We start from the raw sequence: 16,700 nt of genomic DNA on the forward strand, positions 1-16,700 counted from the left end.
AAATCATGAATCTTTTCACCAATTCCTTAAAATCGATGCTCCGTAGCAATTAACTTCCCGAACAGAAATAGATCCTCCCCACCCACTCCATCCAGACCCCTCAAAACAAAAAATGCTGGAAAATCTCAGCAAGTCAGGCATCATCGATGGAGAGAAAAACAGAGTTAATGTTCCGAGTCTGTATCAATCTTCTCCAAATAAATCTCTCCTCAAACCCAAAGAGAAAATGCTGGAAAATCTCAGCAGGTCTGGCAGCGTCTGTAATGAGAGAAAAGAGCTGACGTTTCGAGTCCAGATGACCCTTTCTCAAACCCAAATGGAAATGGGCGAGAGAGGGGTAAAATTGAAAAAAAGGGATGCAAAAAAAAAGGGGAGAAAAGGGGATAAAATGGAGGGGGGGGGGGTGGGGAAAAAGAGAAGAAAAATAAGAGAGAAAATAAAAGACAAAGAAATAAAAGGGAAAGAACAATTCTGGCCTCAGGTCACTGATTAAATAAAATGAAAAAATCTCTCCTCAACCTCCTTTGTTCCAAAGTAACCAGCCGATACAATCTTTTCTTATCCTTAAAATGCTTCAATCCAGGCAACATCCTGATGAATCTAAACTCTAACACGAACACATTCTTCCTGTAAGGATACACCATACTCTTAAACTGCAACCAAAGTGGTGCTTTATACAACGTTAAAAATGCCTCAAATGCTCGGCAGCAACTGTGGGGAGAGGAACAAGAGTTAACATTTCAGGTCAATGGCCTTCCACCAGAATTCCAGCATCCACAGTACTGAGCTTCTGTGTTAATAAAAAAAATCATACAATCCTGACAAGGCAGAAGCAGGCCATTCAGCCCATCAGGTCTTCACAGACTCTCTGACAGAGCATCTTACTCAGGCCTACCCTATCCCACATATTTATGCTGCAAGTCTCCCTCACATCTTGGGACACCAAGGAGCAATTTAGCATGGCCAATCCCCCTAACCTACCCATCTTGGGACACTCAGGGGCAATTTAGCATGGCCAATCCACCCAACCTGCACACATACACCAGTTCTAACACAACCTGTATGTTCTTTATGATTCAAAGCAGAAGGGAACTGCTTCTTTATGCCTCAGAGCAGAAGGGAACTGCTTCTGAACAACCTTCTCAACCTGACAAGGGAGCTCCACACTCCCCTAGTCTGGGACCCAGATGCAGCAACTTGGCCTCACTGTCCTGGTTACTCAGGGACATTTAATCCCCAATTATCCTTCAAACTCACCCCTAACCAGCCACTCCCTGAGAGGTTCCTGCAGAGCCTCCCCCCCCACACTTTAAACCGCCCTCCATAACAACCCACCCTCTCCCTATTGGCAGGGTTCATTGGACCACACCCATTGCCATCCCTCCAATCAACAACTCTCAAGGGAACTATCTGACCAATGGGAGGGGTGGCCGCAGGTGTGCATGCGCACCTCTCCATGTGCATCCTGGAATTGTAGTTCCTCTCCACAGCCTCCACTCACACTGCCCCATGTGGCAGGAGGTTCACTGAGCACAGGCAGCCAGAGACCAAGACTGCAAGTTTCTACCTGACACACTGTGAGCAAACACCAATTTGCATTTATGTTGCCCACTTCAAGGCATCCCAAAGCAAATTAGCTACCAATGAAGCATCGAGTAAGATGGGGAGTATTTTTATTTAATTCTTACTTTTCTTTTCTGTATGTTTTCCTCTCTCTCTCAATCCATTTTCCTTCTGTTCCTGTGCCCAATCTTACTTTAATTCACTCTCACTCCTTCAGTTCTGAACTTACCCTTCCCTGTCAATGTCTGAATGAATCTTAAACACCTTAATTGCATCACCCATTAGTCTTCTACGAGGGAGGCGATGCACAAATCTCCAGAGAATGGAGGGAAAAACGTTCCCAACGCTGCCCTCATCCTGATGGCCACCTTTGTGTGCGGCTGCATCAAGCTGTGTGTAGATCCTCGGTACACGGACAAGTGCCACTATTTTTTGAGGTTCTACTTGTCCCAAGTGTTGCGGAGGATGGGTCTGGCCACATTGCCGCGGAACGCTCCAAGTAGTTGGACCGTACCGCAGCACCTGTCCTTTGTGGAGAAATTTTTCCGGAAACACACCTTTGACCACATGGCGATCAAGCAGTGGTCAGCACGGAATGTCCTTGAGGCCCTGAGGGAAAAGGAGACGGTGGATCCTGTCGGATGGTTCCCTGAGCGGACTGTCAATGTCATTTGGCAGAATGCCTCATCACCAGAACTCACAAACAAGCACCAAGACCTGGCTTGGCTGGTGGTGAGAAGGGCACTCCCCGTCAGATCCTTTATGCACGCCCGAGGTCTCAACCTCACCGCACGCTGCCCTCGAAGCGGCTGCGGGGGTGATGAGACGGTCACACACCTCCTTGTGGAATGTGCCTTTGCAAAGAAGGTCTGGAACGAGATGCAGTGGTATTTGTCGCGGTTCGTCCCGAGCAGCTCGGTGACGCAGGACTCTGTGCTCTACGGGCTGTTTCCGGGAACGCACACCGAGACAAATATCAACTGCTGCTGGAGGGTCATCAACTCGGTGAAGGACGCGCTTTGGTCCACCCGAAACTTGCTGATCTTCCAGCTAAAAGAATTGTCCTCGACCGAGTGTTGCAGACTGGCACATTCCAAGGTCCAAGACTACGTGCTCAGGGACGCGCTCAAGCTTGGGGCAGCCGCCGCAAAGGCACAATGGGGAAAGGCCACCGTGTAAAGCGTCTCAACCGAGGCAGACCGAGGGCGGGGTAACTGCAGAATACCCTCGGCCTACGGAACTGTGTGCCAATCTGAAAAATAACGGCACACAGTAAACTCTGATGTATGTACATAGTTTTAAGTAATGAAATGTAATGTTTTGTAAATAAGCACTATTGTACTGTAAAAATGAATCTTTTTTTGCACTGTTTGTAACTTTTGGATCAGTCGTTTTGCAATGTTTTATTTGAGAGGTTTTTTTATGAATAAAGTATATTTTTTGAAATAAAAAAAAAATTAGTCTTCTATACACAAGATAATACAAGACTAATCTAGGCAACCTGGCCTTACAAATTAAACACAGTAAGAAGTCTCACAACACCAGATTAAAGTCCAACAGGTTTATTTGGTAGCACAAGCCACTAGCTTTCGGAGCGCTGCTCCTTCGTCAGGTGAGTGCGAGATCTGTTCACAAACAGGGCATGTAAAGACACAAACTCAATTTACAGAATAATGATTAAACCATTTCATAGAATCCCTACAGTGCAGAAGGAGGCTGTTCGGCCCATCGAGTCTACCCCAACATCTTAACCAGGTCCACCCCGCGCCCCGTAACCCCAAGCATTGCAGGTAATGTGTTGAGATGGATAGAAAGCTGGTTAGCAGATAGGAAGAAAAGAGTTGGCATAAATGGGTCTTTTTCAGATTGGCAGTCAGTGACCAGTGGGGTACCGCAGGGATCTGTGCTGGGACCCCAACTGTTCCACATTATATATTAATGATTTGGAAGAGGGAACTGAATGTATTCTCTCCAAATTTGTAGACGATACAAAGTTGGGTGGGAGGGTGAGCTGTGAGGAGGATACAGAGATGCTTCAGCGTGATTTGGACAGGTTGAGTGTGTGGGCATCTGCATGGCAGATACAAAGAACAGTACAGCACAGGAAACAGGCCCTCCGGCTCTCCAAGCCTGTGCCGCTCCTTGGTCCAACTAGACCAATCGTTTGTATCCCTCCATTCCCAGGCTGCTCATGTGACTATCCAGGTAAGTCTTAAACGATGTCAGCGTGCCTGCCTCCACCACCCAACTTGGCAGCGCATTCCAGGCCCCCACCACCCTCTGTGTAAAAAACATCCCTCTGATATCTGAGTTATACTTCGCCCCTCTCACCTTGAGCCCGTGACCCCTCGTGATCGTCACCTCCGACCTGGGAAAAAGCTTCCCACTGTTCACCCTATCTATCCCCTTCATAATCTTGTACACCTCTATTAGATCTCCCCTCATTCTCCGTCTTTCCAGGGAGAACAACCCCAGTTTACCCAATCTCTCCTCATAGCTAAGACCCTCCATACCAGGCAACATCCTGGTAAACCTTCTCTGCACTCTCTCTAACGCCTCCACGTCCTTCTGGTAGTGCGGCGACCAGAACTGGACGCAGTACTCCAAATGTGGCCTAACCAGCGTTCTATACAGCTGCATCATCAGACTCCAGCTTTTATACTCGACACCCCGTCCTATAAAGGCAAGCATACCATATGCCTTCTTCACCACCTTCTCCACCTGTGTTGCCACCTTCAAGGATTTGTGGACTTGCACACCTAGGTCCCTCTGTTTCTATACTCCTGATGACTCCGCCATTTATTGTATAACTCCTCCCTACATTATTTCTTCCAAAATGCATCACTTCGCATTTATCCGGATTAAACTCCATCTGCCACCTCTCCGCCCAATTTTCCAGCCTATCTATATCCTGCTGTATTGCCCGACAATGCTCTTCGCCATCCGCAAGTACAGTATAATGTGGGTAAATGTGAGGTTATCCACTTTGGTAGCAATAATAGGAAGACAGATTATTATTTGAACGGGTGTAAATTGAGACAGGTGGAAACTCAGCGAGATCTTGGAGTCCTCGTGCATCAGTCACTGAAAGTAAGTGCGCAGGTATAACAGGCAGTAAAGAAGGCAAATGGTATGTTGGCCTTCATAGCGAGAGGATTTGAGTATAGGGATAGGGATGTTTTGCTGCAATTGTATAGGGCGTTGGTGAGGCCACACCTGGAGTATTGTGTGCAGTTTTGGTCTCCTTATCTGAGGAAGAATGTCCTTGCTATAAAGGGAGTGCAGCAAAGGTTTACCAGGCTGATTCCTGGGATGGCAGATGTGTCATATGAGAAGAGACTAAGTCCGTTAGGATTATATTCACTGGAGTTTAGAAGAGTGAGAGGGGATCCCATAGAAACTTATAAAATTTTAACAGGGTTGATTCAGAAAGAATGTTCCCAACGGTGGGGGAGTCCAAGACTCAGGAGTCACCCAGAGGGTGGTGAATGTGTGGAATTCACTACCACAGAAAGTAGTTGAGGCCAAAACATTGCATGATTTTGAGGAGAAATTAGAGATAGCTCTTGGGGTTAAAGGGATCAAGGGATATGGGGAGGAAGGGGGAATCAGGATATTGAATTTGATGATCAGCCATGATCAAAATGAATGGCGGAGCAGGTTTGAAGGGCTGAATGGCCTACTCCTGCTTCTAATTTCTATTTTACTCTGCTAATCCTCTAATCTACACACTAAGGGGCAATTTAGCTTGGCCAGTCACCAAACCTGCACATCTTTGGAGTGTGGGAAACCCGGAGGAAACCCACGTAGACACAGGGAGAATGTACAAACTCCACACAGACAGTGACCCGAGGCTGGAAATGAACCCGGGTCCCTAAAGCTGAGAGGCAGCAGTGCCAACCACTGTGCCACACCTAGTATCTGTGCTGCATCCCTTCCTGAGGTGCAGTGCCCAGAATAATTGAACATCATGGCCCCAAGATCTGGTCCAACACAATATCTCTTTTTGTGGTCTTTGAAGTCAAATCTAGAATCATAGAAACCCTTCAGTGTGGAAGAGGCCATTCAGCCCATTGAGTCTGTACCGACTCTCTGACACAGTATCTTACCCAGGCCCTCTCCTTCATCCTATCCCCATAACCCCACACATTTCCATGCTTAATCCATCTAATCACGGTGGCACAGTGGTTAGCACTGCTGTCTCACAGCACCAGGGACCCGGGTTCGATTCCCAGCTTGGGTCACTCTCTGAGTGGAGTCTGCACGTTCTCCCCGTGTCTGCGTGGGTTTCCTCCCACACGCCAAAGATATGCGGGTTAGGTGCATTGGCTATGCTAAATTCTCCCTCAGTGTACCCGAACAGGCACCAGAGTGTGGCGATTAGAGGATTTTCACAGTAACTTCATTGCAGTGTTAATATAAGCCTACTCGTGGCACCAATAAATAAACTTTAACTCTAAAACTTTACCAACACTAAGGGGCAATTTATCACAGCCAATCCACCTAACTTGCACATCTTTGGAGTGTGGGAGGAAACCGGAGCACCCGGAGGGAACCCATGCAGACACGGGGAGAATGTGCAAACTCCACACAGTGACCCAAGCCAGGAATTGAACCCAGGTCCCTGGCGCTGTGAGGCAGCAGTGCTAACCACTGTGCCACCGTGCGCTAGTTTGACTAGTGCCGATGAGTGCTTCTGTGCAGCATCTTGAGTTGTTTAACTATGTAAAAGATACTATAAAAATGGAGGTTGTTATGTGCTGCACACTCCATGGTGTAAGGGCACAGAGCTCAATTGTACTTTCCCTTCAGTACTGACAGCAGACAGGAACCCTGGCCTGTGAGCTGTGGCTCATCCTCACCGTCCTGTGAAGGGAGAATTTAGCATGGCCAACGCACCTAATCAGCATGTCTTTCAGACTGTGGGAAGAAACCGGAGCACCCGGAGGAAACCCGCGCAGACACGGGGAGAAGGTGCAAACTCCACACACACAGTGACCCAAGGCCGGGAATCGAACCTGGGTCCCTGGCGCTGTGAGGCAGCAGTGCTAACCCACTGCGCCACCATGGTTAGATGGATTAAGCGTGGGAAACGTGTGGGGTTATGGGGATAGAGAGTGGGGGAAAGAGGGGCCTGGGTAAGTTAATCAGTCGGAGAGTCGGTGCAGACTCAATGGGCCGAATGGCCTCTTCTGCACTGTTGGGATTCCTTGTGCTCAATAGACAGTAGAACAGGACATTCTGAAAAGGTATGAAGCGTAATCAAAGAAAGTCTTGCATTTATATAGTGCCTTCCATGATGTCCGAAAGCACCTTACAGCCAGTGAAGTACTTGTTCAAAGTGCGGTCGCTGTAATGTAGGAAAAGTGGCAGCCAATTTGTACACAGCAAGATCCCAAAAACAGCAATGTGGCAACAGGTAATCTGTTTTTGTGGATGTTGTTTGAGGGATGAATGTTGGCTAAGACACTGGGAGAACTCCACTCAGATAGCAGCTGTGGAAACGTCTACAGTCGTCTGAGAGAGTCAACAACTTCTGTTAATACCTTAACCTAAAAGGAAAACAGCACAAAATTCGACAAGTTCGTTACAAATGTTTTATACAAATATTTTATTGGGCAAATAGATGACTCTGGAACTAGAGGCTGAGAAAGCGTGGAGAGATTGGACTAATGTTCAGTCAGACGGCCCCGTACAGTTCAGGGTTCAGGGGAACCCGGTGACTTTGCGTTGTTGTCTTTATGAACGAGTTGTGGCTCGTCCTCCCCGTCCTGCGGGGGGTGAACGAGGACCTTGTCAATGATTCCGAATTCCTGTGCTTCCACTGGGCTCATGTACCGATCCCGCTCCATCGCTCCTTCTGTAAAACACCACAGCGGTGACGGGATTGGACCAGCGACCTGGTGACTTGCGGCATTCAGTCATGCACAGTTCCCAAACACACACAATCTGCTCAGCCAGACATATCGTACTCACCATTTACCATCACCGTGCCAGCAATTACAAAGATGCCAAATAAACTGTGTCAATAGCATCGGCTCTCTTGGGCAGTTTGATGCTTGACAACATTTGAAAAGACTTTAATTCACCCTCATTCCCTTACTGAACCGTACACTGTAGCAACTTGCCTTCCAAACCACTTTCCAAACCCACAACCTCCACCACCCAGAAGGACAAGGGCAGCAGACACATGGGAACACCACCAGCTGCAAGTTCCCCATCAAGCCTCACACCATCCGGACTTTGCCTTGGAAAGGGTCCAGAGGAGGTTCACAAGAATGATCCCTGGAATGAAGAGCTTGTCGTATGAGGAACGGTTGAGGACTCTGGGTCTGTACTCGTTGGAGTTTAGAAGGATGAGGGGGGAATCTTATTGAAACTTACAGGATACTGCAAGGCCTGGATTGAGTGGACATGGAGAGGATGTTTCCACTAGTAGGAAAAACTAGAACCAGAGGGCACAACCTCAGGCTAAAGGGACGAGCCTTTAAAACAGGGATGAGGAGGAATTTCTTCAGCCAGAGAGTGGTGAATCTGTGGAACTCTTTGCCAGAGAAGGCTGTGGAGGCCAGGTCATTGAGTGTCTTTAAGACAGAGATAGATAGGTTCTTGATTAATAACGGGATCAGGGGTTATGGGGAAAAGGCAGGAGAATGAGGATGAGAAAAATATCAGCCATGAGTGAATGGCGGAGCAGACTCGATGGGCCGAGTGGCCTCATTCTGCTCCTATGCCTTATGGAACAGCATTGCTGGAGAGACTCAGATTGTTCTATTCCACTAACTACTGATCTTGCTGTACAAACACTTACCAATATATATCAAGCACTTACCAATCACTGACAGAATCTGCTTTGTGTGCTTGGCATAAATATGATTGATCTGCCTTTTGATTTTGAGAATCTCCTCCGCCTGTATAGCGATGTCAGTCGCCTGACCCTGTGAAGGAGGCATCAAAACCAGCCATCAGATTTATTACTGAAAGTTAGTGCTCCCTCGATACTCAGTCCCTCAAAATTTGTCTCCTTCCTCTCCATACTTCCGGTGTAATGGGAGCGTGCCACAATTTCCAGCCATTAATACAGTCAGTCAGAGAATCCCTACAGTGCAAGAGGCCACCTTTCCACCCATTGAGTCTGCACCGACTCTCCCACACAGCCCCAACTCCATAACCCTCAGGCGGCACGGCGGCACAATGGTTAGCACTGCTGCCTCACAGCGCCAGGGACAAGGGTTCGATTCCCGGCTCGGGGTCACTGTCTGTGTGGAATCTGCACGTTCTTCCCATGTCTGCGTGGGTTTTCCTCCGGGTGCTCCAGTTTCCTCCCACAGTCCAAAGATGTGCGGGGTTAGGTGAATTGGCCGTGCTAAATTGCCCCTTAGTGTCAGGGAGACTAGCTAGGGTAAATGCATGGGGTTACGGGGATAGGGCCTGGGTGGGATTGTGGTTGGTGCAGGCTCGATGGACCGAATGGCCTCCTTCTCCATTGTAGGATTCTATAACTCCACATATTTACCCTGCTAATTCCCCTAACCGACACATCTTGGGACATTAAGGAGCAATTTAGCACGGCCAATCTACCTAACCTGCACATCTTTTGGACTGTGGGAAGAAACTGGAGCACCCGGAGGAAATCCATGCAGACACAGGGAGAACGTGCAGACTCCACACAGACAGCGACCCGAGCCGGGAATCGAACCCGGGTCCCTGACGCTGTGAGGCAGCAGTGCTAACCACTGTAATGTGCATTTGTTCTGGATAAATCCGGAGTAAACGATTCACGGAAATCTAGAACTCTCTCTCCACTGAGGCTGGGGTCAATTGAAAATATCAAAGTTGACACCAATCGGTTTTTGACGGTTAAGGGTATTAACGTAAATAGGAACAAAGCAGGTAAATGGAGTTAGATGCAGATTGGCCAAGATCTCATTCAGTGATGGAACAGGATGGAAGGGCTGATTGGCCGTCCCCTGTTCCTCTGTTGACATCGCTGAATCTGGACACAGAGGGTTTGAACCTCACTCCGAGGCCTAAGGACTGATGGAGCTGGCATCTTCTAGAGACATTAAACCAAAATAACTCATTCCTTTCATCGAAGAACCGTACTTCCAAAGAAAAGGGTGTAATAGGAATAGATCAAACACCACAGAGCTGGGGAACAGAGTCCAGTACTTACAGATGCCCCTCCGGAGGGCTGGTGAATCATGATCCGTGCGTTAGGCAGGGAGTGCCTCATGCCCGGGCAGCCTGCAGCCAGGAGCAGGGAGCCCATGCTGGCAGCCTGACCGACGCACCATGTGGAGATGGGGTTCAGGATGTACTGCATGGTATCGTAGATAGCCAGGCCAGCAGTTACCACGCCACCTACACAGGGGAGACAGGAGACAAACACAATCACTGAACAGCAATCACAGAACAATCGAGAGGGGTGGGGGCAGTACCCCAGCGGGAGTGACACCGGGAGGGGGGGGTGAGGGCTGGTACAGCCTGGTGTCCAATCCGCTCAGACCCATTCAACACTCTGCTTTCCCCGCCATCCCCAGTATATCGACATCAAGATAGTTTCTTTCTCTCCCCCCTAGTGGGATGGAGCCTTTCCGTTCTACTCTGCATCCGCCTGGTGTTATTCCTTGGCTCACTTTAACCCTTCATCCCCTCCCCTCCCGTGGCGGCACAGTGGTTAGCGCTGCTGCCTCACAGCGCCAGGGACCCCGGTTCGATTCCCGGCTTGGGTCACTGTCTGTGTGGAGTCTGCACGTTCTCCCCGTGTCTGCGTGGGTTTCCTCCGGGTGCTCCGGTCTCCTCCCACAGTCCGAAAGATGTGCTGTTTAGGTGGATTGGCCGTGTTAAATTGCCCCTTAGTGTCAGGGGGACTAGCCACGGTAAATGCCTAGGGTTATGGGGATAAGGCCTGGGTGGGATTGTGGTCGGTGCAGACTCGATGGGCCGAATGGCCTCCTTCTGCACTGTAGGGATTCTATGATTCTCTCCCTTCCTCAATAACGCAGGAGCGACAACACCTGAGGATAAGGAGAAAGACTGGCATCGATTTCAGATTGGCCCAAAGTGCTTTATAGCCAATGAAACACTCCTGCAGTGTAGTGACCGTTACAGTGTAGGACATTAGCACACAGCAAGCCCCCACGAACTGCAGTGTGATAATGAGCTGATAGTCTGTTTCATCGATGTTAATCCTCGAATCCTGACAGTGCAGAAGGAGGCCATTCGATCCATCGAGCCTGCACCAACAACGATCCCACCCAGGCCCTATCCCCATAACCCCACCCTATTGATTGAGGCCGTGCTAAAATTGCCCCTTAGTGTCAGGGGGACTAGCTAGGGTAAACGTATGGGATTACAGGGATAAGGCCTGGGTGGCATTGTGGTCGGTGCAGACTCGATGGGCCGAATGGCCTCCTTCTGCGCTGTAGGATTCTATGATCCCCCTGATACTAAGTGGCAATTTAGCACGGCCAATCCACCTAACCTGCACGTCTTTCAAACTGTGGGAGGAAAGCGGAGGAAACCCACACAGACATGGGGAGAATGTGCAGACCACACAGACAGTGACCCAAGCCGGGAATTGAACCCAGGCCCCTGCCGCTGTGAGGCAGCAGTGCTAACCACTGTGCCACCGTGTCTTGGTTGAATGATGAAAATATTGGCCTCGGGGATAACTGTGCTTTCCTCCGAAATTGCACCAGGGGATCTTTGACATCCACCAGAGAGAGCAGACAGTGTTTCATGTTGCGTCCAAAATGGCGGGACCTCTGACAGATCCACGTTCGCCCAGCCTTGGCTTGGTGTTCAAAGTCTCTGCAGTGAAATTTAAACCTGCTGATACAGCTGTGCCATGCTACCCACTCAGTCGCAACCAACGCCAAACCTGGCTCTGAGAATCCCGTATGTTGTTTTGAAGCGCAGGGAGCAGCACCTGTAGCTGTGATAGGGATATACAGCACGGAAACACGCAAAATAAAAACTCATCCAGCATCAGCAGATACCGATCTATCATAGACCTTGTGAAACGCGGTTAGAATCACTGGCTCCGCTTCTCCCCGGCTGGTGACGGGTAGTTGTGAACATAAAAGAAGGCAGGTGGTGACGGGAGTGAGGTCCTCGCGAAAGTGCCCCCAGGAATCTTCTAAAAGGACCTACACAAGCTGACACAGAGACAGGGGGGCACAGGAAGCCGAGCTCACCTGGGCTGTTGATGTACATGTGGATTGGCTTCTTGTTACTCTCTGACTGGAGGAACAGGAGCTGTGCGATCACCAGACTGGCGACGGTATCGTCTATCTGAGCGAAAGGCAGAATTATTCAACTCAAGCAAGACACTCGCAGGGGGAAAAAAAAAACACTGGAGCGTTAAAAAGAAAACTCTACTCACAGGTCCCATGACGCAAATAATTCTTTCCCTTAACAATCTGGAATAGATATCGTAAGCTCTCTCTCCGCGGCCCTGTGAAGGCAAGAAAAGGATTAAAAACTCTGAAAGTACACAAGTTGGACAGTCCGTTTGATCGAAGCGAGGGAAGCCCAGGATGATTCCAATACAGGAGACTATGGGGGGAGTTTTTCTGTAGCGGGCAGGGGTGTGGACCACGCAAAGGTCCGTTGACCTTGGGTGGGGTTTTCCGGTTTTGGGACGAGCGCGGCTGGGAAAATCCCACCTTGTGTTGTTATGTAACGAACAAGAAACCAGTGCCCGATCGAAACACTGGGGCAGCACGGTGGCACAGTGGTTAGCACTGCTGCCTCACAGCGCCAGGGACGCAGGTTCGATTCCCGGCTTGGGTCACTGTGCAAACTCCGCACAGACATTCTCCCCGTGTCTGCGTGGGTTTCCTCCGGGGGCTCCGGTTTCCTCCCACAGTCCGAAGATGTGCTGGTTAGGTGGATTGGCCGTGCTAAATTGCCCTTTAGTGTCGGGGGACTAACCAGGGTAAATGCATGGGGTTACGGGGATAGGGCCTGGATGGGATTGTGGTCAGTGTAGATTCGATGGGCCGAATGACCTCCTCCTGCACTGTAGGGATTCTCTGACTCACTGTCTGTTCGATGACGATGGGAATTAATGGGTGGCTACAGCTTGACGTCTGGTGAATCTTCCTGCATCCTGTTATCAGCTGTCCGGAATGCTGTACTAGCGTCTAAATAATAAATAGATATAAAGAAACGGTGATAAATATTACAATACATTTAACAAGGAGTTACACACCGAGCACTTACTGATTCAGAACCCCTGCACTTTCCCCTCAGTGCTTATTCCTTCTTCTCACCCAAAGTTACGACTATAAGAGTCACCAGACCATACCCGAGGAGTTTACTATATTACCTGACCCCAGCAAACATCAATATCACCGCTAAATTCACTCAATCTTTCAGCACAGAAGGAGGCCATTCAGCCCATTGTATCTGTGCCTGCTCTTTGACAGAGTTATCCAACTGGTCCCTTTCGCCACAGTCATGTTGGTCTCACTGGATAGTCATTCGAGGCGCCTATCTCGACATCCCAGCCTCTGCTCCAGTTCAAACTCAAACTGTGACCTTCCTGGTCTCTAGATCAGTGCCGCACCAGGCTCTGTTTAATTTGTGAACTGTGGCTGCGTGTTTTCGATTCACCAGCCCGGGGGAAACATCCTCAGTATCTACCCTGTCAGGATTGTGTACGTTTCAATGAGATCATCTCTCGTTCTTCTAAAACGCCAGAGAATATCGACCCAATTTACTCATCATAGGACAACCCTCTCAACCCAGTGGCCCACCGCAGCACAGTGGTACAGCGGTTACCACTGCTGCCTCACAGCGCCAGAGACCCGGGTTCGATTCCCAGCTTGGGTCACTGTGTGGAGTTTGCACGTTCTCCCCGTATCTGCGTGGGTTTCCTCCGGTTTCCTCCCACATTCTGAAAGACGTGCTGGTTAGGGTGCATTGACCCAAACAGGCGCCGGAGTGTGGCGACTAGGGGAATTTCACAGTAACTTCATTGCAGTGTTAATGTAAGCCTTACTTGTGACTAATAAATAAACTTTACTTTTTCAGTTAACAGTCTAATTCCCTCTCCAGCACTTCAATTGAACCCGTCTCTGCCACACTTTGCGAATCTGCATTCCAGATCCGAACGAATCGCTGTGTGAAAACCTGTTAAGAAGTCTCACAACACCAGGTTAAAGTCCAACAGGTTTATTTGGTAGCAAAATCCACTAGCTTTCGGAGCAGTCGCTGCCCCATCGTCAGGTGAGTGGGAGTCGTGTTCACAAACAGGGCATATAAAGACACAAACTCAATTTACAAAATAATGGTTGGAATGCGAGTCTTTACAGGTATTCAAGTCTTAACGGTACAGACAATGTGAGTGGAGAGAGGGTTAAGCACAGGTTAAAGAGATGTGTATTATCTCCAGACAGGACAGTTAGTGAGATTTTGCAAGCCCAGGCAAGTCGTGGGGGTTACAGATAGTGTGACATGAACCCAAGATCCCGGTTGAGGCCGTCATCGTGTTTGCGGAACTTGGCTATCAGTTTGTGCTCAGCGATTCTGCGCTGTCGTGTGTCGTGAAGGCCGCCTTGGAGAACGCTTACCCGAAGATCAGAGGCCGAGTGCCCGTGACCGCTGAAGTGATCCCCAACACGAAGAGAACACTCTTGCCTGGTGATTGTCGAGTGGTGTTCATTCATCCGTTGTCGTAGCATCTGCATGGTCTCCCCAATGTACCATGCCTCGGGACATCCTTTCTTGCAGCGTATCAGATGGACAACGTTGGCCAAGTTGCAAGTGTATGTACCGTGTACCTGGTGGATGGTATTCTCACGAGAGATGATGGCATCCATGTCGGTGATCCGGTATGTCTTGCAGAGGTTGCTGTGGCAGGGTTATGTGGTGTCGTGGTCACTGTTCTCCTGAAGGCTGGGTAGTTTGCTGCGGACAGTGGTCTGTTTGAGGTTGCGCGGTTGTTTGAAGGCAAGAAGTAGGGGTGTGGTGATGGCCTTGGCGAGATGTTCGTCTTCATCAATGACATGTTGAAGGCTCCGGAGAAGATGTCGTAGCTTCTCTGCTCTGGGGAAGTACTGGACGACGGAGGGTACTCTGTCCGCCGTGTCTCGTGTTTGTCTTCTGAGGAGGTCGGTGCGGTTTTTCGCTGTGGTGCGTCGGAACTGTTGATCGATGAATCGCACATGAGGACGACCTCAACCAGGATCTTGGGTTCATGTCACACTATCTGTAACCCCCACGACTTGTCTGGACTTGCAAAATCTCACTAACTGTCCTGTCTGGAGACAATACACATCTCTTTAACCTGTGCTTAACCCTCTCTCCACTCACATTGTCTGTACCTTTAAGACATGATTACCTGTAAAGACTCGCATTCCAATCATTATCCTGTAAATTGAGTTTGTGTCTTTATATGCCCTGTTTGTGAACAGAACTCTCACTCACCTGATGAAGGGGCAGCGCTCCGAAAGCTAGTGGCTTGTGCGACCAAATAAACCTGTTGGACTTTAACCTGGTGTTGTGAGACTTCTTACTGTGTTTATCCCAGTCCAACGCCAGCATCTCCACATCATGAAAACATGTTTCCACATATCACTTTTACTTCCCTTGCTTTAAATCAGTGCGCTCACTCTCCATCCCTTTGCCAGTATGAACAGTTTCTCCCTATCTATTCTGTCCAGAGCTCTCGTGATTTTGAACACCTCAGTCAAATCTCCTCTCAGCCTTCTCTTCTTCAGGGTGGCACAGTGGTTGGCACTGCTGCCTCACAGCGCCAGGGACCCGGGTTCAATTCCTGGCTTTGGGTCATTGTCTGTGCGGAGTCTGCACATTCTCCCTGTGTCTGCATGGGTTTCCTCCCAAAGATGTGCGGGTTAGGTGGATTGGCCATGCTAAATTGCCCTATAATATCAGGGGGACTTGCTTGAGTAAATGCGTGGGGTTATGGGAATAGGACCTGGGTGGGATTGTGGTCGGTGCAGACTCGATGGGCCAAATGGCCTCCTTCTGCACTGTAGGATTCTATGATTGTCCAAGGAGAACAGTCCCAATTTTTCTGATCCACCTTTGTAACTGAAGTTCCTCATCCCAGGAACCGTCTCATGAATCCTTTCTGCACTCTCTCCAATGCACAGACCTCCTATAGTGTGGCACCAGAACTGGACCCAACACTCCAGCTGAAGTCTAACTAGTTCCTTGTTAAAGTTCAGCCTAACCTCCTTGTTCTTGTACTCGGTGCCCCTAGAACGGAGTGAGTTTATTTGAAACTTTGGGATTTTTGTAAGGTTTGCATTTGGTGTAAGTCTGTTCCCCCTCCCCCCTTTTACCCCCGGACTTCCCCATTGCCTTCCCTACATTCCCTTTGCCCCCCCATTCCCCTCTGCCCCCCCATTCCCCTCTGTGGCCCCCCATTTCCCTTTACCCCCACATTCCCCTTTACCCCCACCCCCCCACGTTCAACTTTACCCCCAACCCCCCCACATTCCCCTTTACCCCCACCCCCCACATTCCCCTTTACCCCCACCCCCCCCAACATTCCCCTTTACCCCCCCACATTCCCCTTTACCCCCACCTCCCCCACATTCCCCTATACTCCCACCAGCCCCCCCCACATTCCCCTTTATCCCCACTCCCCCCACATTCCCCTTTACCCCCCCCACCACATTCCCCTTTACCCCCACGCCCCCACATTCCCCTTTACTCCCCACCCCGCCCCCACATTCCCCTTTACACCCCCCCCCACATTCCCCTTTACCCCCACATTCCCGTTTACCCCCACCCCCCCACACTCCCCTTTACCCCCACCCCCCCCCACACTCCCCTTTACCCCCCCCACATTCCCCTTTACCCCCACCCCCCACATTCCCCTTTACCCCCAGTCCCCACATTCCCCTTTACCCCCACCCCCCCACATTCCCCTTTACCCCCACCCCCCCCACATTCCCCTTTACCCCCACCCCCCACACATTCCCCTTTACCCCCACATTCCCCTTTACCCCCACACACTCCCATTCCCCTTTACCCCCACCCCCCCATTCCCCTTTACCCCCACCCCCCCATTCCCCTTTACCCCCACCCCCCCATTCCCCTTTACCCACACCCCCCACATTCCCCTTTACCCCCCCATTCCCCTTTACCCCCCA

The 16,700-nt window shown here is 49.9% G+C and overlaps 1 protein-coding gene across 1 annotated transcript; it reads right to left on the reverse strand.

The window, feature by feature from the left end:
* Positions 1–7,143: 7,143 nt before the first annotated feature.
* Positions 7,144–12,716, reverse strand: clpp (caseinolytic mitochondrial matrix peptidase proteolytic subunit; the record flags this gene model as incomplete). The annotated part of the gene is made up of 6 exons (XM_078207547.1): positions 7,144–7,423; positions 8,396–8,501; positions 9,740–9,927; positions 11,766–11,862; positions 11,954–12,025; positions 12,615–12,716. Coding segments are annotated over 6 exons (726 nt in total), but the record flags the coding sequence as incomplete, so codon positions are not given.
* Between the last annotated feature and the right edge of the window lie 3,984 nt (positions 12,717–16,700).

Source organism: Mustelus asterias, unplaced genomic scaffold (assembly GCF_964213995.1).
Source record: "Mustelus asterias unplaced genomic scaffold, sMusAst1.hap1.1 HAP1_SCAFFOLD_2441, whole genome shotgun sequence".
In the NCBI taxonomy this organism is placed as follows: domain Eukaryota; kingdom Metazoa; phylum Chordata; class Chondrichthyes; order Carcharhiniformes; family Triakidae; genus Mustelus; species Mustelus asterias.